Source organism: Lynx canadensis, chromosome A2 (genome assembly GCF_007474595.2).
Source record: "Lynx canadensis isolate LIC74 chromosome A2, mLynCan4.pri.v2, whole genome shotgun sequence".
In the NCBI taxonomy this organism is placed as follows: domain Eukaryota; kingdom Metazoa; phylum Chordata; class Mammalia; order Carnivora; family Felidae; genus Lynx; species Lynx canadensis.
The window spans coordinates 4,599,634-4,621,113 of NC_044304.2; the positions used below are offsets into that span (position 1 = coordinate 4,599,634).

At 50.2% G+C, this 21,480-nt stretch overlaps 1 protein-coding gene across 2 annotated transcripts in view; it reads right to left on the reverse strand.

Moving 5' to 3' along the window:
- Positions 1-3,310: 3,310 nt before the first annotated feature.
- The window catches only part of LOC115499309 (complement C3-like), a 39,827-nt gene continuing 21,657 nt past the window's right edge, over positions 3,311-21,480 (reverse strand). For both annotated transcript variants that reach the window (XM_030293124.1, XM_030293113.1), the window contains exons 20-41: positions 20,044-20,186; positions 19,726-19,938; positions 17,610-17,676; positions 17,414-17,500; positions 16,453-16,656; positions 15,967-16,042; positions 15,520-15,679; positions 14,507-14,605; positions 12,194-12,350; positions 10,364-10,527; positions 9,125-9,283; positions 8,922-8,981; positions 8,715-8,805; positions 8,546-8,597; positions 7,153-7,240; positions 6,982-7,071; positions 4,974-5,079; positions 4,677-4,766; positions 4,417-4,500; positions 3,776-3,859; positions 3,549-3,684; positions 3,311-3,452 (exon numbers count right to left, since the gene is read on the reverse strand). In XM_030293124.1, coding sequence (XP_030148984.1) covers positions 3,311-3,452; positions 3,549-3,684; positions 3,776-3,859; positions 4,417-4,500; positions 4,677-4,766; positions 4,974-5,079; positions 6,982-7,071; positions 7,153-7,240; positions 8,546-8,597; positions 8,715-8,805; positions 8,922-8,981; positions 9,125-9,283; positions 10,364-10,527; positions 12,194-12,350; positions 14,507-14,605; positions 15,520-15,679; positions 15,967-16,042; positions 16,453-16,656; positions 17,414-17,500; positions 17,610-17,676; positions 19,726-19,938; positions 20,044-20,186 — 2,552 coding nt within the window. The remainder of the gene's footprint in view (positions 3,453-3,548; positions 3,685-3,775; positions 3,860-4,416; positions 4,501-4,676; positions 4,767-4,973; positions 5,080-6,981; positions 7,072-7,152; positions 7,241-8,545; positions 8,598-8,714; positions 8,806-8,921; positions 8,982-9,124; positions 9,284-10,363; positions 10,528-12,193; positions 12,351-14,506; positions 14,606-15,519; positions 15,680-15,966; positions 16,043-16,452; positions 16,657-17,413; positions 17,501-17,609; positions 17,677-19,725; positions 19,939-20,043; positions 20,187-21,480) is intronic.

Consider the following 21,480-nt stretch of genomic DNA (forward strand, 5'->3'; position numbering starts at 1 on the left):
TGCTCTATGGAGTTACCTGTCCTGAATAGTTCAGGTATTTCAGAAAAGTGGAAATACACAACCTGTGGTCTTTTGTATCTGGCTTCCTTCACTGAGTATAATGTTTTCAAGTCTCAGCCAGGTCCTTGCTTGTTAGGGCTGAGGAATGTTCTAGTGTATGGACACATCCCAGTTTGCTTGTCCATTCACGCGCTGAGGGACGCTTCAGTCGTTTCCACCTTTGGGCTACTGGGCAAAGGGCTGCTATGAGCATGCTCGCACGTATATTTGTCTGGGTACCAGCTTCCAAGTCTCTGGGCACATAGCTAGGATTGGAATTGCTACCATCAGCTTTCCAAACACATAAGTCAGCCTTCATGTCTTCCAGCAGCTGGGGCGCCTGAGTGGCTCAGTCAGTTAAGCATCCGACTTCAGCTCAGGTCATGATCTCATGGTTCGTGAGTTTGAGTCCCGCGTTGGGCTCTGGGCTGACGGCTCAGAGCCTGGAGCCCACTTTTGATTCTGGGTCTCCCTCTGTCTGTCCCTCTGCTGCTTGCACTCTGTCTCTCGCATTGTCTCAAAAATAAATAAACATTAAAAAAAATAAAAAAAATCTTGCAGTAGCTTCCCACGGAGTGGTCAGGGGCTAGCACATTCCACCTCGTGGCTCAAATCCTCCAAGGCTTTCTCCTCTTTGTCATCTGTGTGTTGGCTTAAGAATCCCCTCCTCATGATAGGTTTCTTTGTATTCCCTGGCCATCTGCATTAGTCATGACTCTCCAGAGAAAGAGAGCCAGTAATATATCTCCATCCATCCATCCATCCATTTGTCCACTCATCCATCCATCCATCCATCCATCTACCACCTATTATCTATCATCTATGTGCACTCACACACAGACACACACACACATGCACACATACACAATTTATTTTAAGGAATTGGCTCATGTGACTGGGGTTTAGCAAGTCTAAAATCCACAGACAAGCCAGCAGGCTGGAGATTCATTTAAGAGTTGATGTTATAGTTTTGAGTCTAAAGGCTAGAAATTTCTATGCTGATATCCTGAATTCCATCTTCTTTAGGAAACCGATTCTTTTCCTCTTCTGCCCTTCAACTGATTGGATGAGGCCCACTCACATCATCAAGTGTAACCTGAAAGTCAACTGACTGTAGGTGTGAATCACATCTAAGATTTACCTATGCAGCAGCATGGAGATCAGTGTTTGAGTAAACCATAGCCTAGCTAGGTTGACACATAAAATGACCACTATTTGATCTAAATGACCGTAGTGGTGGCCCCAACGTAGGCAGGTTTTCTCACGGTGCCCTGTTCTTCATTCCTTTTTGGATACCTAAACTGTCTGAAATCAACTCTACACTGTCTTTAGAATGTGAGTCTCATGATCAGGTCTGTGCTGTTCGCAGTCTGGAACCACAGGTGCCCAAACAGAACAATACCCAGTGTCTTTGTTTTTTTTCTGAAAAAAAAAAAAGGAAGAAAATGAATCCCAGGGCAGAAGAAAGGGGGAATTGGCATGAAAAACCATGACAAGAAGGACATAAAGGTGGCCGGAGGGGCAACCTGCCAGAGGTCGGCTGGGACACCTAGTGAGTGATGAGGACTTTTGAGTCTCCCCTTGACAGGGGTGCTGACAACCAGGGACTGGAAGTAGCAGGAGGGACGGTTATTTATATATTTCCCTCATATTCCTGGAATTGGGAGGTGGGGTTCACAGGACCCAGTGGGGTTCACAGGACACAGCCAATTTCATACAGGAAATGGGCTGAGAAGGGGTGACTGCCAGGCTCAGGGCTTTTCCCATGATGACCTCATCTAGAGTCAGGGACTGGATCCCAACATCTACAGACCTAGACGTACTAGTGGTGTTATTAAACACAAGAGACATCCAGGGACTCAGTTCCGTCTGCAGAGAGTGAAACTATTCACCTGTGACTGCTGCCCCCGATGCAGTGCAGGTGGTGCTGTGACCGCAATACCCCCACGACAACCCCCCTTCAGCCCTTGAATGCTGACTCATTCCTTCCCCTCCCTGGTTCACGCATACCTCCAGTGGAAATGAGCCCAGCCGGCCCCTTAACGCCCCCTTCTGGGCACAGCCGCTTGAAATGCAGGCAAAGTAGTGAATGGAGTTGTAAGGGAGCTGCAGATGAGGGGCAAGTGGGGAGAAGGTGAGGAGGTGGAGGATCCAGGTGGGGATGAAGGTAGGGAGACAGGATCCAGGTGGGGAGGAAGGTGAGGGGGGGAGGATCCAGGAGGGGAGGAAGGTGAGGAGGGTGAGGGTCCAGGTGGGAGGAAGATGAGGAGGGAGAGGATTCAGGAGGGGAGGAAGGTGAGGAGGGGGAGGGTCCAGGTGGGAGGAAGGTGAGGAGGGGGAGGGTCCAGGTGGGAGGAAGGTGAGGAGGGGGAGGGTCCAGGTGGGAGGAAGGTGAGGAGGGGGAGGGTCCAGGTGGGAGGAAGGTGAGGAGGGGGAGGGTCCAGGTGGGAGGAAGGTGAGGAGGGGGAGGGTCCAGGTGGGAGGAAGATGAGGAGGGGGAGGGCCCAGGTGGGAGGAAGGTGAGGAGGGGGAGGGTCCAGGTGGGAGGAATGTGAGGTGTTAGAGGATTAAGGTGGGGATTAAAGTGAGGAGGTAGAGGGTTCAAGTGGGGATGAAGGTGAGAAGACAGGATCCAGTGGGGGGGAAGGTGAGGAGGTGGAGGATCCAGGTGGGAGGAAGGTGAGGAGGGGGAGGATCCAGGTGGGGAGGACGATGAGGAGGCAGAGGATCCAGGTGGGGATGAAGGTGAGGAGGGGGAGGATCCAGGTGGGAGGAAGGTGAGGAGGTGGAGGATCCAGGTGGGGAGGACGATGAGGAGGCAGAGGATCCAGGTGGGGATGAAGGTGAGGAGGCAGAGGACTGTGGAGCCCTCGTGCATAATGATGCTCGGGAGGGCTGGGGTAAAGCAGGTGAGGATACTGGTACCCACACAGTGGATGAGAGAAGGATGTAGGTGAAGATACTGGTGAGGACCCAGAGGAGGAGGCAGAGGACACACAGGTCACGATGCAGGTGGAAAGACAGCAAGTAGGTGAGCACTTGGCGCAAATGCAGGCTCACTTCAGACTACGTGCAGGTGCAGTGCAGGTGCATGTGGGCACGGGCTCCCCGGGGGAGGAAGCAAACGTGCAGGTGATCCACAGGGAGGAAGGAGTTGCAGGGGAGGAAGCAGGGGATCACAACTGCCCCTTCCTCCCTCTCCAAGACCTTCCGACTTTGGGAGACACATGAACTCTCAGTGAAGCTTTATTGTGGGGACTGTGGGCAGGGGTCAGCTGGGACAGCCAAAGACAACCATGTTCTCAGTGAAGTTGGCCAGGTCTTGACACAGCTTCTCATTCTCCTCATCCTGGCATTCATCAGCCTCTGGCCACTGTTCCAGCCAGGTGTCCTTCCCGATGATGTAGCTGATGCTGGGGGGAGGACGGCAGGTCAGGATCAGGGCAGGGAAAGCATGGGAAGGGGCGACCCACTGTGGGGGGTGGGGCATGCACAGGGCTGACACTCACTTGGGTTTCTCTCCCCACAGGTCGGTGGACATGCCCCACATGAGGTAGTGTTTCCCCTCCTGCAGCTTCAGGGCTTCTCTGCACTTAATGTGGCTGATGAACCTGCGCTCCTGTCCAACCTGCACCTCATCAGAGCCTGGAAGGGACGGACGGGGACGCTGAGTGGGGGAGGGCAGGGAACCAGCAAGAAGGAAGTGGAAAGACAGAACACAGACTGCAGGGCTGACCTGATTTGATGATCTGCTCGACGACCATTACGTAATCATCAAAGTCTTCTGACAGCTCCTTCTTGAGAAGCCTGGTCTTGTACACTGATGGGGGAGGAGGGGAAGGACGGTGGGGTCACGGGCAAGGGGGGCTGCGGGGACCCTCAGCTGCAGGCACACCTGGGCGTATGGCGTCCCCAAGCAGACACATGCAGGGTCACAGCCACATGTGCAATAGTCCCTGCCCCCCAGTAGCACACCTGCCACATGTCTTCCCACAACCACCACGTCACACAGCCACACACGGCCATGTGCACAATTACATTCACCACAGTGGAGTCCTATGCATAACCTCCCATCCACTATCCCCCACAAGCACTGTCTCTTATCTCCATGGCTTGGCAGGACTACAATGTCACACACACAACGGGCAGACGACCATATCCGCTCTCACACTGGCTGCACACCCGGCCGACTCATTAGCATGGCTCCCCATGCACTCATGGCCCCTCATAACACATTTACACCCACACACACATCGGCTGCAACCACAGGCTGACGTATAGCCATATGCAGCCAGGGGCACTCACAGCCAGTCACACACACAGCCATGGCCACACAGTGTCGCTCACCCAGGCACCCACGTGCACGTGCCCACTCACCATAGTCTACTCCTGGTTCACAGGCCTTGTCCAGACGCTCGTCCAGGGTGATCTTTTCATCCATCGGGTGCATGAAGCAGTTCTCTGTGTGGTGGATGAGTGGGGGACATGGTGGTATTACACGCGTTGTCCAGGGCCCCCCGCCCCTGGGTCCGTGTGGGTGTCTACTGGGTGTGGGCTTTCAGAGCCCCCTTGGGCCACCCCCATGGAAGGAGGATCCGGGGGTGTGTGTCCACCCTTCCATGCTTCTCTGCACCCACCCTCGGCACAGCGGCACATGTCTTTGTGACAGAGCTTGCTCAGCAACCCGTCTTCTTTGTCTGGGTGGTAGAACCGGATGCAATTCTCATCTGTGGGCAGAGTGGCAGGGAGGTGTCAGAGGGCTAGGGCCTCCAGCCCAGAGACCCAGGGGCTTGGATTCCCAACTCCAGTCCCTCAGACCTGGAGAGGCCAGGTCCCCAACCCTGGGACCCTCAGGCCCCTGCCTCGCACGGATCCCTTGGACCCTCAGGACCCCCAGACCCCCAGACCCCCCAGACCCTAGGTGGGCTGCTCACCCAGGTTGTAATAGGAGTACACCTTGACCGACCCAGGCTGGATAAGCCCCACGTTGAAGTACTGGTGCACCTTGAAGGTCAGACAGTCCTCCTGGTCATGTGAGATCTGGGGGGAAGGAGGAGGCTGGTCAGTGTGGCGACAGGTCGTGTGAGATCTGGGGGGAAGGAGGAGGCTGGTCAGTGGGGCGACAGGTCATGTGAGATCTGGGGGGAAGGAGGAGGCTGGTCAGTGGGGCAACAGGTCGTGTGAGATCTGCGGGGAAGGAGGAGGCTGGTCAGTGGGGCGACAGGTCATGTGAGAACTGGGGGGAAGGAGGAGGCTGGTCAGTGGGGCGACAGGTCGTGTGAGATCTGGGGGGAAGGACGAGGCTGGTCAGTGGGGCGACACGGAACGGAGCCCAGCATAGGGTCCTGGGGGTTGAGACAGTGGTGGAGAAAGTGAGGGAGCAGGAGTCTCCACCAAAAGACTGATGAGCACTTCAACACAGCCATTTCCACTTCTCCAAGGCTTGAAGCTACATTATCCCTGCCAGCTTCCTTTCCTAGTTCAGTGTGGCCATGTGATTGAGTTCTGGCCACCAGACTGCTGTCTCTGCCCATGAAAACATCCATGGCTAATGGTACTGAATGCTATATTTAAAAGTTGTTATGGGATGGCACCAGGAGGGCATAGTCGGTTAAATATCTGACTCTTTATCTCAGGTCAGGTCATGATCTCATGGGTTTGTGACTTTGAGCCCCACATTGGGCTCTGCTTGGACAGCACAGAGCTTTCTTGGGATTCTGTCTTTACTTCTCTCTGCCCCTCCCCTGCTTCTGTTCTCTCTCTCTGTCTCTCTCAAAATAAATAAACATTAGAAAACTGAAAAGAAAAACTTATTGAGAGGGTAGATCTTAAAAGTCTCATCACACACACACACACACACACACGCATGCATTAAAACTATGTGAAGTAATAAATATGTTAAGTAAACTTATGGTGGTGATCATTTCCCAATATACACATACGTCAAATCATTATGTTATGCACCTTAAACTTACACAATTTTATATGTCAATGATACCCCATTCAAGCTGAAAAAATAAAGACAAAGAAAGGGAGAGAGAGAGAAACAGAAATAGATATGCATAGACAGGTGTACTGGAGGGACAGGCTAGCACTTAATGAAGTTGGGTAGAGAGTATATGGAACTGTGTTTTACTGCTCTGCAATTTCCCTGTAAGGTTGGAATCCTATAAAAATTTAAGTGCACAAAAAGTCCAGTACCAGAAAACGTCAACCACTAGCTCATGCACAATCCTCTTTTCTTCCAGAGAGGAGGGGTCCAGCAGAGGACTCTAAGATCCTAGGGATTGCAGAGCCCCAAGAAGGAATGTGAGCAGATCCCTGACTTAGTGTGTGGAGCAGAAAACCCTTTCCTTAGCCTCCCAACTGGACTTTACCTGAGTGGGAGGCACAAGACTCTTGTGTTGGGACCCTCATATTCTTGAGAGGTTTATTACAGCAGCTAGTGTTACTTATGCTGACTAATATGCGGTGAGGGGACTTTGGGAATTTTGGAAGTTAGCAGGGGGCATGTGAGGATAGGGAATCGGGAAGATGTAAGTAGGGGAGAGGAGGAAGCTCAAGTCAATATTAGAGAGGAAGGCAGTGACAAAAGTCAGATGGAGAGCAAACACGGAGAGAGAAAACCCAGGGGGTGCGGAGCAAGGGGAATGCTTTTCAGCACTGAGCACTTTATTTTTTAAACCCAAGTGGCTCCTTTCAAAAGTTGCTTAGGACTACGATGAGAAGATGGAGGAAGCAAGTGTAAAATGAGGTTAGAAGGAGACTGGTCAGAAGGTAAGCTGCTTAGAAAAGATGAGATGACCTGGGTTGTCCACCTTCTTTTTATGCCCCTTCCCTCCACCACCCAGCAGCAGAGACCCCTCACTTCCTAGACTGGGCCTGGTGTGGCCCAGAAGGAGGCCTGCCTGGTAGACGTCAGATCCCCATTGGAAGCCTTACCTTGTCCAAGTAGATGGTGACGGTGTTCTTATTTGAGAAGGCCTTGTTCAGCTCGTACATAGAGATGTATCTGTCAACGCCGTTGCTCAGCTGCGGAAGGGTAAGACTTGTGAAAATTGCCCTCAAGCCTTCGTCCACTGATGCCAGCCCCCAAGCCCAAGCCCTTCATACCAGGTCAAGGTCACCAGTGTCAGGAGAAAAGCCAGTCATCATGGATATATCCAGGATCGACATGGTAGCATCCTGGTCTCCCAGGTACCTGAATAGGGCAGGGAGAGGGCACTTGGGTCCCAGGGTAGGGTCAGCCCTGGGGCACAGTGTCTGCACAAGGGGGTCTGGTCAGAGACTGGGGTTACTGGTTCCCACACAGCAGCACAGAAGGATATTAGATTGTGGGAAAAATTCCCCAAATGGAATAAAGGAAAGGCAATGTCATGGTCAAGGTGACTAAAAGCTCAGGCTCTGGAGCCCCTTTGCACGGGTTCAAATCCCAGCTCCATATGACATTTGATGAGTCACTTGACCTCTCCATGCCTCAATTTGTCCAGAAAATGCAGACGAGAAAATGTTACCATGCTCTAGCTCAATAACGCCAGGCCCCCAGCACCAGGGTACATTAGTCGTAATTGCATAAAATACGAGTACAAATCTTGTCTCTGGATCTTGGGTCCACCAATCATTGTGCAAATCACAGACACGCATCACGGTCAGTGACCAATCACGTCATTCCTTTCAAAGTCTGTCTGTGATGGGTCACTGAGCAGTTCATGCACAGACAGCAAGGCCTGTGGTTGTGGTACTTCCTTATCTCCCAGGGATAAACCGCATGACGTTTCACGAAACTGGTCAACTGGCAGAGGGATCTGCCAGCCAAGATGAAAGGCAGCAGAGAAATGAAGACACTGGAGGTAAAATTTGAAAGCACAGAAACGGAGTTAGAGAAGGAACAGCAGACTGTGCGAATGTCACCCTTGCTGCCATTGGAGGGACCGACCGGCTGTCTTGTGACATCGGCCGCTCAAAAGATTAGAGTTGGAAGCTGACCTAACTTAGAAGGGAGCGTGACAGTTCACTGTGTCACAGGAAAGATGCCTGCTCAATCCCTACCCCAAGTGACACAACAGAAGGAAGACCCACAGCACTTTTGGTAAGTGTTTTACAAAGGAGAACAAGAATTGCTTGTTATCTCCATGTTCTAATGTTGTAGTTTACAGCATGCTAAACAAATTCTCATGTTACTGTAATTTCCATTTCTCTGTACCTTCCTAACTGGCAGTTTGAGAGTTCTGAAGCTGTGATAAAACGCTTTAAAGGTCATGCAACAATGGCAACTTCCCCCACTGATTTGTTGACAGTGCCTGAATAATTTCAGGTTATGGGGCCATCGCTCGTGTTGGACTGCCAATGCAAAGTGACGACTGCCTGGGGTACCCACCTCCTGGCAGGTACTTCAGACAATACCAGATGCACAATATGCTCTTAGAAAGGATTAGGTCATGGAAAGGAGAAGTCTTGCTATAGACAGAGGAATGGCCAAGATGACCCCCAGTGACCCATCACTTACCTGGTACAGATGTCAAGGATCATGGTGTTCAGGGCTTCCTGAGGCCTCTTGACTAGAAACACAGACAGAAAAATGGGAGGGGGATGTCCCTGGGTCCCAACTCAGGAAGGAGGCAGACATTAGAATGAGGGCGGGGGAAGGGTAACAGGTAGGGTCTTAACTCTTTTACCATCTTCAGGAGCTCGTCGTATATCAACCCTTAGGTCAAACTTCTTGCAGGTGTGTTTGCTTTTGAGCTTGGCATGGTACATTGTCACCACCTGGTGAGATCACAGGGCAATGCAGTGTCAGCCCACTTGAGTTGAGAAGAGCGTCCCTCGGGGCCAGAGGGGCTGAGAGAAGGCGGGCCAAGCTGGTATGTGTTCCTGTTCCTTACCGACAAGGTGCCTTGTCCCTTCCCTTTAGCTGTTACTACGAAATCCTCATTTTTCTTGGTCTGCAGGGAGCAGGGAGAGAAGAGAGAGGATTTGGGAACCAAGCCTTCCCCTGGTTGCTACAGTCATATGCCCTATTTCTTGCCTGTGGCAAACACTGGTTGTTGTGGAGGGGGATGGCAAGCGTTTGGCTAGGCAGTTGTACCTCTGCTGACCGCTGGAGGCTAGCAGATTCCCAGAGGATGGTGTGCCTGATGGCAGAGCTGCGGCTGGGCAGTTCAATGGATACTTCCAGGTTCAGGTCCTTGTGGTCAGGGACATCCTTCTGGAATTGGGCCAAGGCCTGGAACACCATGAAGGTGGCCTAGAGCCCATGAGAAAGAATGAAGGTGAGCCAGGAGACTGAGAAAGTGGTTAGAACCCCACTGGGGAAGGAAGAGACTCAGATCAGAGGGAAGGGGGTACTGGGACTATAGCTTAGGACCCCCTCCCCCAGAGAAGGTGAGGATAAGATTAGGGGTTGTTAGACCCTGAGGACTTGTTCTTGATTCTCCAAGGGACAGTGGCTTAGACAAGAGCTTGGACACACTGAGAACAGGTCTAGAATCCACCAGAAATTGTAGGTATAGGACTGAAACTCTAGCACCATTGAAAATATGGCACAACCCATCCAGGGCAGAGTCTAGGACAAAGGTTTGGAGCCACTGAGAATGTGTTTAGAACCCATTTGTGTAAAAGGAATGAAGTTGGAGGGGCGCCTGGGTCGCTTAGTCGGTTAAGCGTCCGACTGTGGCTCAGGTCATGATCTCGTGGTCCGTGGGTTTGAGCCCCGCATCGGGCTCTGTGCTGGCAGCTCAGAGCCTGGAGTCTGTTTCGGATTCCGTGTCTCCCTCTCTCTCTGCCCCTCCCCTGCTCATGCTCTGTCTCTCTCTGTCTCAAAAGTAAATAAACGTTAAAATAAAAAAATTAAAAAAAAAAGGAATGAATTTGGATCTTGGGGATACTGATCATATGCTCTAGATTTCAAATGGACAGAGACTGGCAGCTTTCCAGGAAGAAAGGGGTCAACTGGAGACTGAGGCTATTGAAACCGTGTTCTAGAACCCACTCTCCTGGGTCAGAGAGGCTTATATGCTGTCCTAGATGATGTCCAAGAACGTGATCTAGAACCCACAGTAAGATGAACTAACACTGGGAGCTGGTGGAACTGGGATCCTGGTCTAGATATCAGGAGGCTCAGAACACAGCTTGGGCATGCAGAATGTAGTCTGGAATACACCACTGGGTTCACAACTAAAAAATCCTGACCTCTCGATTCCATTCCAGCCACTGTGGCTTGTGGGACAGAAGGACTGCCCCTCTTGGTTAACATGTTCTCTGGGAGACCAGTGGGAAGCCAGAGGAGGTAGGCATGCAGGTGCCTGGGGGATATGGGGTCACTTGCCTGGGTGGAGCCATAGCCACCTTCGTAGTATCTCTGCTCATTGAGCCAGCTGGCGATGGGACGAGCAGAGTCAAAGTCTTTGAGCACCAGCTGGGCCAAGAGGGCATAGGATGTGGCCTCCACGTTGTAGAGGTGCTTGCCAGGCTCCTCCCAACTTGTCTTCTCTGCAAAGAGATGCACCCCCCGCATCCCGTTCCCCATCCTCACTGCACAGTCCAGCCTGAGATGGCTCAAGAAAACTCAGAAAAAGACTCACAATAGACTCCTTGGTGTTCAGGTGTCCTGACTGACATCCAAGGCCCTCAATCTGCTGGCTCCTGCCTCACTCTCTTCTTTCATTAACCTTCACTCTTCCATTTCAATTCTCAGCTGCAGTCCCACTGATCTACAGGAGATTCCCTAAACTTTCCACGGTCATTCTTACTTGCTGGGCCTTTTCACATTCTGTACCCTCTATGTATTCCTGGTTAATCCCATCCTGCACAATTCAGCTTCAATGGCACCCCAAGAGTTTGTGAGGCCCTCCCTCTGTCTCTCAAAACATCATGTGCTGTCCTGTCTTAGCACTGTGATGCTCTATAGCAATCTATTTACTCATTTGTTTCCTCAACTGGAATGTGAACCATGTTGGCAGGGACTGTGCTGTATTCACTGCGATGTCCCAAGTGCCCACGAAAGCACTTGTGGCAGAGATCATCATTAAAAAGCATTCCCTCCTCAGGGACACCTGGGTGGCTCAGTCGGTGGAGCTTCCAACTTTGGTTCAGGTCATGATCTCACGGTTCAGGAGTTCAAGCCCCACATCAAGATGTCTGCTGTCAGCACAGAGCCAGCTTTGCACTCTCTGTCTCCCACTGTCTCTGCCTCTCCCCTGCTCATGCCCTCTCTTTCAAAATAAATGAACATTAAAAAAAAACCAACACTGCTCCCTCCTCCTGGGCACACAGTTGCAATACATCTCCCATATGTCTTTGCAGGCAGGTGCAGCCACATACTGAACTCTGGATGATGGAATGGACACTGGCAATGTTAGGGGCCCCTTCCATGCCTGGTCTACCTCCCTTGAATGATCCACCTGACCGTTTCCCCTTCTGCTTAGATGGAGTGGATCCCAAGCACCCCGTGGTGGCAAAGTCATGAAAAGATAGAGGTCCAGATCTCCACATGACTGTCTGGAAGAGAGCTGTCCACCAACAACAAGCTTCCATTGTGCTAAACCACCTCAGTATATGTACTGACACATGTTACATCAGTGAGTGCAAACCTGATGCAGTATATTACCTGAGCCAATGATTAAGTGCTCACTGTGTGCTGGGCACTGTGCTAAATTCCCTATGGCATTATCTTATCTAATCCTAATTACCCTTGAGATAATGACGACAACAACATCGGAATAGAGCTCTCACTGTATGCTGGACCTTCTACCTGCATTACTCCTTCAATCTTGTCAACCACCTATGATGTAAGTATCTTCTTCAGATGAGGTCCAGGGAGGGTCAGTGACTTTTACAAAGTCGCACAGTGAGAATGTGGCAGAGGGGGATTTGAATTTGGGTCTGTCTGATGTCGGAGCCCACGTCCTTGTTCCTGTGTCATAGCAAGTGCTCAAAACATAGCTGTTGAATGAATGATGCTACCTTCTTGTGTAGCTTACAGTGAGGATTCTGACACCTCAGACCCATTCAGCCAGCAGGGCTTAGCACCACCCACCCCAGCTCAATCTGAAGCTGCCCATCCTAGCATAGCTTAGAGCCATACATGCCAGCTCAAGATGACCACCCCCAAACCATGGCCATGCATTCCTCTGTACTTCACCAGGCTGCCACTCACCTTTGGCTGTGCTCAGAAATTTTTTGAGGAGATCTTCCTTCAGCCTGCCTAATCGGGCCAGGGCGTAGCCTGCAATGGCCACAGAATATGGTCTCCGCAGGTTCCTATAGTGGAATTCAATATAATCGCCTGCCTTATTGATGTTCTTTTCCAGGCTCTGTGAGAAAAAGGATTGGTTCTCTGGTAAGTTGGACATTGCAACCACAGAGAGCTGGTAAGCATCACACAAATGCCAATTCTTGGGTATGAGGAAGGATTCTGTCCTTGGGACATATTTGTTTAGAATCTTTTTTTTTTTTTTCTTTTTTGGGTTTTCCAGACATTTTAGTATCCGTGAACTGCCTCATTGCTGAGTAACTCTGATGTGCCTGGGACAGTTTATATACCCAGTGGTGTTTTGGTAACAGTTTAAGCACCAGCTCTCCGGAGTGTGTATGGGGGCCAGGGGTCTGTTTTATCGCCTGCCGATTTCTGTGGTGTAAATGCTCCCACTGTGGGCAATTTCAAGCTATCAACGTAATGGCCCTGAACATAAAGGGGAGAATATGTGTCGCAGATAGACACTCATGACCTAGCATGACCCAGCTTCAGCACCCCACTGGGAAACCTCTTCTCTAATCATCAGCCTTACAGCTAACACTTACTATATGGCAGTCACACAGGCAATCGCTGAACTTCAGGATCCTATGGGGTTGGCATTATTTTCATCATCATCTCTACTGCACGAATGACAAGATTGAGACCCAGAGAGATGATGGAAGGAGGAAGACATGATGTGCAGCGTTCGCCAACTTTCTTGGTGTAAATATTACCGTGGCCAATTTCAAACTATGTGGAGTCAGTGAATGCAGAGTTGTAGCACAGAAGTAGCACAGAAGTAGATAGCATTTCCACCTTATAGGTACATAACCTCGAGATGGATAGATTTGTCATAGATAATGAGGGAAAGTAATAAAACAATCAGGAAGTGATGAGTTTTGAGTGTTTCTTACCTTTGCTTTTAATGCTTAGTGTTTAGTCTAAAGTCAGTTTACATAATTTGCTTGAAAAGGATGATTGTGTTTAACAACTACCTTGTGAAAGTCCTGGAAGTTTAACGGTTGGCTTTCACAGACTGATCCCAGCACACTCTTCATCTGCACCCCAGTAATCTGGTTCTACAGCCTATGCTATACTCAGGCATAGTGTTGCCATTTTGTAGAGGAAATGTTGGTGCCTTGCAGCAGAAACTAATCCTTTCCCCGCCAGCTGCCTGTCCTCCATCTACTCTTGACTTTTGCAGAAACTTCGGTCTTTCATTCACTCGGCCACAGTGGAAGCAGCCATATTTGCTCAGTAAGACCTACTTCCTGCCCTCAAGCTGATTGGTCCAGGTATGACCACCTGACCCGGGGTGGGCCAATCAGAATTTCCCCTATGGGAATCTGAAAGCTCTAGGTTTGGTCTGGCTATTTCCCCAAGGAAGGCAGCCAAGTTCTGCTGGGCAGGCTGGGTGGCAGGGAGAGAGGAATTATTGGGCCCAGAACGGCTTGGGTCCCTCTGAGGCCCTCAAGTCAACAGCCCTGTCCCCTCTATCTTGAGTCCGATGAAGGGAGGGGCAGCTGCCTGAGGTAAAATCCTGGGCTCTCCACCTTGGCAAGTTAAGGTCAAACAAACCACTCTCAAACCCCAGGACAAAACAGAGGGAGTAATTGCAGAGACTCTCGGGAGTCCATCTTTCTAAGCTTCTCTGCTTCAGAACCAAAACCAGAGGAAAAAGAGACAGCCATGAGCCAATATTTGTAATCACTTCCTTTTTGGGGTCATGGGCCCCTTGGAAAATTTCCTAAAAGATCTCCTGAACTAAGAGAGTAGCCTTGATGTGTTCTTGGGTCTGGGTTGTGCCTTTTCTTCAGGGAAGCAGCAAGGTATGCTGCACTGCTCATGTAGCAGTGATGGGGAAAGCAGGCTGAGGGGGCTTTTGTTGAAATTGGCTGACACTCTCTGGACAGGGTAAAGCAGGCAGAAAGGACCCATTCTTTGATCTCTTTCTGTCTTAGTTTTCTCCCCTGTAACCTGGGGATAAGAAGAGTAGCCTACGTCTCGGACTCTCAGAAGGATTATAGGACTTAGCATGTGCAGCACTTAGATGAGTATCTTAGTTAACTGCTCAAAAAATGCTGGGAATTATTATGGTTTTATGGGCATTATGGCTGCTGTAGTGGCTGCTATTGCACTGGGAGGACCGGGAATCACCCGAATGCAACACCTCACCCTCCAAGGTGGATGTGCCATGGGTAGGGAGGCGAGAAGGAGACGGTCGCAGACACTTACATTGACCCTTTGCTTGCAAATATCTTTAGCCTCTTCCAATGCAATGAGAACAAAGGCTGTGAGGGACACATCCTTCTCCTCACTCTCCTGGTAGCCACCCTAGAATGGGAAGCAAGAAACAAGGATAATATGACCACTGTGTCCCCACATGCTGACCAAACCTCTTGTAGGGTCAGCAGGTCAAGGCAGGGTTGAGTCTCTCAGCAGTATCTCCCCTAGGTGGGCCACACTTTTCAGTATTCATTGATTCAGCAATTGTTGCTGGTGCTGTGGATAAGATGGTGGACAAGAACTAGACACCAGCCCCAACCCCCACAGTGCTCCCCATCTAGTAGGGGAGACAGACATGAACCAATTGGCTCACCAGTAGACATATCATTACAAATTGGTGAGTGCGGTGCAGGAGGAGAAGTGGTTGTGGCAGTGAGATTGGAAAGTGGGAGTGTGACTCAGTTGGGGAGATCAGGAAAGATTTCCTTGCAGGATGACCAGGGTTGGCATGACAGACAGTGAGAACAGCATGTGCAAAGGCCCCGTGGCTGGGTAGAGCAAAGCTCCTTCCAGTACAGATGGCATGTGATGGGGGTAGGGGGATGGTGTGAGATTGGAAATCTGAAATGTCAGGCTAAGGCAGTGATTCTCCACCTTATGCATGCATCAGCACCTCATGGCAGGGGGAGGGGGGGTTGTAGCAACTGTGATCCCTAGGCCCTCCTCCTGAAGTTTCTGATTCCTGCATCTCACGTCTATATTGAGATCATACTTTTCTAACAAGTTTGAAGGTGATTATGCAGCTACTGGCCTGGGGACCACATTTGGAGAACCACAGCTGGGAAGGGTTCTATATTTTCAGAGTGAAGGGGGAGGGACTTCGGTGTTGCACTAGCCTCTGAAGGTCTCTGGTCTTCGCATTGGGAAAGTGACACTCTCAGCTGAAGGGGTAGCCTTTCTCCTGTCTATCCTGTGACTCCAGTCGTCCCTCCCCCAGCTTGCCCGAAACCCATGCTTCTTACAGTCATTGCTTGGGACATTACGGGCGCATCTTCCCGGAAGACCCCGTCGGGATTCTGCCTGTGAAGGATCAGCCATTTGACCGCCCCGCAGATGACATCGGCCTGAATGGCAATGAGATTGGCTGCCAGAGAGAAGACCTTGACCACGTAGGCTGTCAGCCTGTGGGCGGCACAAAGCGTCAGCCAATCGCCTCCGGGATCCAGAGACTGCCATTCCAGGAAACCAATGAGCAGAGAGGGGCGGGGCCTACAGGCTGGCCCAGCTTCCCCACCCAAGGCAGGCGCCAGCCTAGCCACAGGGGGCGCTTGATGTCCACAGGCCACGTGGCAGCTCAAGGTGGGCACCTCATCTCTGTGGGCTGAGGGTCCATAGCACAGGGTGTTCGGGCGACACCTGGCTGGAACACCCCAGGCAGGCCTGCTCAGTGGGGTGCCAGAACCGCTCACCAGGTGCTGGGCTTCCTGTCCAGGTAGGCCGCATAGGCCGAATTGTCCTGTCTGTAGGCCAGCTGCTGGGAGTACCCTGCAGGGAAGCCAGAAGTGTCTCCAGAGGAGCAGGGGCTGAGTGGAGGGGCTCAGGGGACAAGGGTTCTCTGAGGGGCGAGACAGGGGTTCAGGGAGGAATGAGGGGGCTCAGGGCTGAGCAGGGAAGTCTTCTGGGAGAGCGGAAGGGACTTCTAAAAGGAGAAGGAGTTCTCAGAGGAGAGGGGTTCAGAGAGGCAAGGGGGCCTCAGGGAGAGAGGGAGTTCTAGAGGGCTCAGAGGGGCCCAGGGTCTCAGAGAGGGCAAAGGTCAAGGGAGGTCTTTGAAAAGAAGGGATCCTGAAAGGGGAGGAGCTTAGAGGAAGGGCGTGGCCTGGAAAGGGGCCTGGGTCTCAGGGGGGACCCTGCTCTGGAGGTGGCTGGAGCAGAGAGGGTCTCCCAGGCAGACCCACCGGTTTCGATGAGCTGCAAGGCTTCCTTTCGCTTTGTGGGTCCCAACTTCTCCCACTGCTCCGTTTGGTCCAGGTAATGGACGGCAATGACCGTGGGCGTCATGCTTTTCATGTTCTGCTCCCCACAGCCCGAGGGGATCACAATGAGGTTTTTCAGTCGCTCCGCGTCAATGGCATCCTCAGTCAACTGAGCCACCGGGGTCCCTGCAACCGGGCGGGAGGACGGGACTCAAGCAACTCACCCACCATGGGGTGGGGTGAGAAGGGTCAGGGCTGTCCCCAGCGATCCCAGGCTCCAGGCAGCCAGTGCCAAAGAGGTCAGGGGCAGTTGGGGGCTGAGGGGACGTGATGGTAGGAGGTAGGAGGCGGGGGTAGGGGAGTGGGGAGGGTGTCTACATTTGTAGGGAAGGGGGTCTTATGCTTCACACAAATCTGCTCCCTGAGCCTCTTGTTACAAGTGGCAAATTAATTCCAGAACAATCGTCATCAATACTTAGATCATGCTTCATGCTGTTGCCAGGCGCTGTTCTAGAGAAACATCATACAGTATCTCATTTAATCCTCTCAACAAGCCTTTGATATCGGTACTATTATTCACCCCATCACAGATGAGAAAACCAAGGGTCTCTCCCCAAAACCTTACAGCTTACAGGTTACAAGGTGCTTTTCCAGGAACTTCTTTTCCCTTCTGGCTCCCGTTGTCCAACTCAGACAATTAGTTCCAGAATTTCCTGCTCTTGAACTATACTGTTTCTCATTTAAGCTTCTCTATCAGCAAAGGCTATTTGCTGAACTAAATACTGCCTGGAGCCTTCTATAAAACAGATCAGGGAGGTGGCCTGCTGTTCTAGCTGTAGTGGAGGCAGGGGACGCACGGTAGTATACATGCCCAGAATTAGGAGAAATTAGGTCCCCTTCTCCAGAGCTGTGCCTTCCTGGGCGAGGGTCAGTGGCAGCTCACCTTGCAGGAGGATCCTGGTCTCTGAATCTGTGTCTGGTACCTGGTCACTGAGGTCTATGGCATGGACCTCCTCTCGCTGCACTCCGTCTGCCAGTGGAATGGGAGGGACCCGTGGCGTCACCCTCTCCCACAAGGCTCTGATTCATCCCCTACCCCCCACCCCCAGGTCTCAACCCTTCTGCTGTGGCTGACTCACTTTGGCCCTGGTTTTCTGGATCCAGTGTGTGAACAGCCACAGTTTTGTTGACTCTGATCCCTTCAGGCTGAACAGCATTGGGATGGGATGGGGGAGGGGGAAGTCAGGTGAATAAAAGAACAGACACAGCTGATCAGCAGGGCATGGGCACGATGGCATCACCCATCCTAGTTCTGTGACTGGGAGTCAGTTTACCCCATTGCCTCTCAAATGTCCTTAAAATAAAATAATGTCATAAAGTGCTGAGTACAATGCCCGGCACTTAGTAAGCGCTCAGTTAAACTAGGGGCTATCTTATTATCAATGTCCCAAGTGAAGCTCTCCTTCCATGCTGGACTGCTGCTGTTTGTGCCCTTCCATCACACATTCTCCTTGAAGCTGGTACTAATGCACACCTTTTCCTTTGGAGACCCAGTCTCCTCCATGGCATGCTGGTAAACATTTGATAGCCATCTCTCCAGGAAGAAAAGATCCTGATTTGTGGCACTGGCAGTTTCCATCCTGTGAACATCCCTGCCATGATAGATTTCAAGCTACCAGCATCAGAGGGTGCAGAATTGGGAGTTGTGGACACACTGGCTCTGGGGAGCGCCGTGCAGGTTCCAGCGCCCTCTTGGGTTTCTTCCCATGTTGCCACACTGAGCCACACTGGGACCCCTGATAAAAGGGATAATTAAGATTGTGCTCCTGGGGGCGCCTGTCTGCCTGGATGGAAGAGGATGGGATTCTTGACCTTGGGGTTGTAAGTTCAAGTCCCACATAGGGCATGGGGATTACTTAAAAATAAAATCTAAAAAAATAAATAAATAAATAAAAGAGTTTGGTTCCATTAAGGAAAGAAATATTATAATAAATTCTAGTTTGGGTATAAATAAGATATATCACTGTAAAATAACACTGTCAGTTTTAAATCATTTTCTTTTTTTTTTATTTAGGTTCTGTTATCCTTTTTGGTTTTTTTTTGTTTCAATATATGAAATTTATTGTCAAATTGGTTTCCATACAACACCCAGTGCTCATCCCAAAAGGTGCCCTCCTCAATACCCATCACCTACCCTACCCTCCCTCCCTCCCTCCATCAACCCTCAGTTTGTTCTCAGTTTTGAAGAGTTTCTTATGCTTTGGCTCTCTCCCATTGTAACCTCTTTTTTTTTTTTTCCTTCCCCTCCCCCATGGGTTCCTGTTAAGTTTCTCAGGATCCACATAAGAGTGAAACCATATGGTATCTGTCTTTCTCTGTATGGCTTATTTCACTTAGCATCACACTCTCCAGTTCCATCCACGTTGCTACAAAGGACCATATTTCATTCTTTCTCATTGCCACGTAGTACTCCATTGTGTATATAAACCACAATTTCTTTATCCTTTCATCAGTTGATGGACATTTAGGCTCTTTCCATAATTTGGCTATTGTTGAGAGTGCTGCTATAAACATTGGGGTACAAGTGCCCCTATGCATCAGCACTCCTGTATCCCTTGGGTAAATTCCTAGCAGTGCTATTGCTGGGTCATAGGGTAGGTCTATTTTTAATTTTTTGAGGAACCTCCACACTAAATCATTTGCTTTTTAATGTTTCATTGTTATTTCAATGACTTTAACATTACAGGGGAAAATTAACCACTAAACAATTTCAACCATTAAAAAATACACGTAGATGGGGGCCTTCATTTGTCCTTTAGCTTCAGGCTCCAATTATGGTTTGACTTGGCACTGTCTCTATTTAAAATTTTGATCTTTTGTGTATCATGGATTTTTTTGGCATTAATTTGGTTTCCTTACAATATTGCATTAAAACACTATTGCTCTTATGATCTCACATTTTGCTTGAAAATATTAAGGAAAGATGATATGAGGCTTTTATTTTTATTGAAGACTTGATCTCCTATTATATTTGAGAATGTTCATCACTAGGAAAGAGTGAAAATGTAAGTGTTTCGCACTTACTCACCCTAATCCTGGCGTTGCTTCCAAACTTGTAGGACTCCCAAGCATCCTAAGCTGGACACTGGACACTCTTGGTGTCTCAGAGTCAGTGTCTCCAACCTGGGTTGACAGCATGGGGAGACAGGAGCCTCTCCCAAAGGACAAGGGACTGCAGGTGCCCCAAGGACTCACCACGACCTTCAAGGGTTTCTTGACACCATCCATGAGGAAACGATTGTAGACCGCAGCCTTGACCTCCACCTCATGTAGACCGACCTTCAGAGGCACAAGGAGAAAAGGCACGGCTATTGAGGACTTGGCTGGGATTTCCAGAATCTGCTGATACGGTTTCCTTGCGGTGGCCTGGCTGCAGAAGGCTGGGTTGTAGAGCAGGGTCACCCGCACCTGCCAGGGAGAGAGTATCAGTCAGGGGGGCAGGTGCCACGGCCACCTCCCCCAACCATCCAAGCTCTCCATCATACCTCTGCCCCCACCCCCCTGGGAACCCACCTTGAGCTCCCCAACATCCTGGTAATTGTAGAGCACGGCTCGGATCTCCACTTGCTCATTGCGCACGACAGAGAAGGGTAGCCGCAGGTCGATGAAGAAGTCTTGCATCACCGTGACCTCATAGGGGTCAGCCACGCAGATCCCTGCCCAGGAGTGGAGTGTCAAAGGAAGGAGATGGACAGGCTCTCAGTGCTTACCCCTCACTGCGGGAGCTGTGTCAAGCTCAGCCCGTGTTTGTGCAAGCCCAGGGGCTAAACAATTGTACAGGTGACACATTACCGATAGTGGTGGCAGCTGGGAGTCACTGTCATGTACGGTTTCCATCTTCTTCTTGTAGTTTTACTCATAGGTAGGTGTGCAGGGGGAAGGGCTCGAGCACACCCGAAGGGTCCATACCTGGGCTCTCCAAAATGGTAGCCTGAGCTCTCTCTGGTCCCTGGGCACTTGGAATGTGGCTAGCTCAGAAAACTTTTTTTTTTTTAACGTTTATTTATTTTTGAGACAGAGAGAGACAGAGCATGAACGGGGGAGGGGCAGAGAGAGAGGGAGACACAGAATCGGAAGCAGGCTCCAGGCTCTGAGCCATTAGTCCAGAGCCTGACGTGGGGCTAGAACTCACAGACCGCGAGATCGTGACCTGAGCTGAAGTTGGACGCTTAACCGACTGAGCCACCCAGGCGCCCCAGCTCAGAAAACTTTTTAACCCATGTTTGGAACAATTTGCATATGCCAACCTACCTTTTCAGCTGTACATTTTGCAAATCCTAAAATACAGATCAAAGTATTTCTAATGAAAGGCTAGGGGTGCCTTTCCACTGACTGGCTCAGTCAATGGTGGGTGTGATTCTTGATCTGGGGCCATGAGTTCAAGCTCACGTGGGGTGTGGAGATGACTTACAAATAAAATTAAAATCTTAAAAAAAAAAAGATGAGCACCCTCCTTGAGATGCTCTGCAGACATAAAATATGTACTAGATTTCAAAGGCTTAGTACAAACCAAAGCAAAATGCATCTTTCACAATTTCGAGATATTAATAGGTTACTCTTAAATATCAATACATGATTATTATAACATTATCATTAGCGTGATGGTGGGTTTTTTTAACATATTTTTCAGCATATTTTTTCAACGTATTTACCACAAGTTGCAAGCATAACATTGTGGAGATATTTGGTTACAGAAAATGTATGATAAAATGGATGTCACCTCCTCTTTTTTTATGGGGCTCCCAGAAAATTTAAAATGCCATGCAGCTTGCATCGTATTTCTGGTGGACAGTGTTGATCTACAGGCAGTGAAAATGACTGCAAAAGCGATGGTTAATTTGTGATTCAACAGCTACTAGGTTATATTCAAGCAAAGGGTTGATGCTCAACAGCTACTTGGCTATATTGAAGCACTGGGTTGATGCAAGCAAAATGTGCAAAAGCTTTATC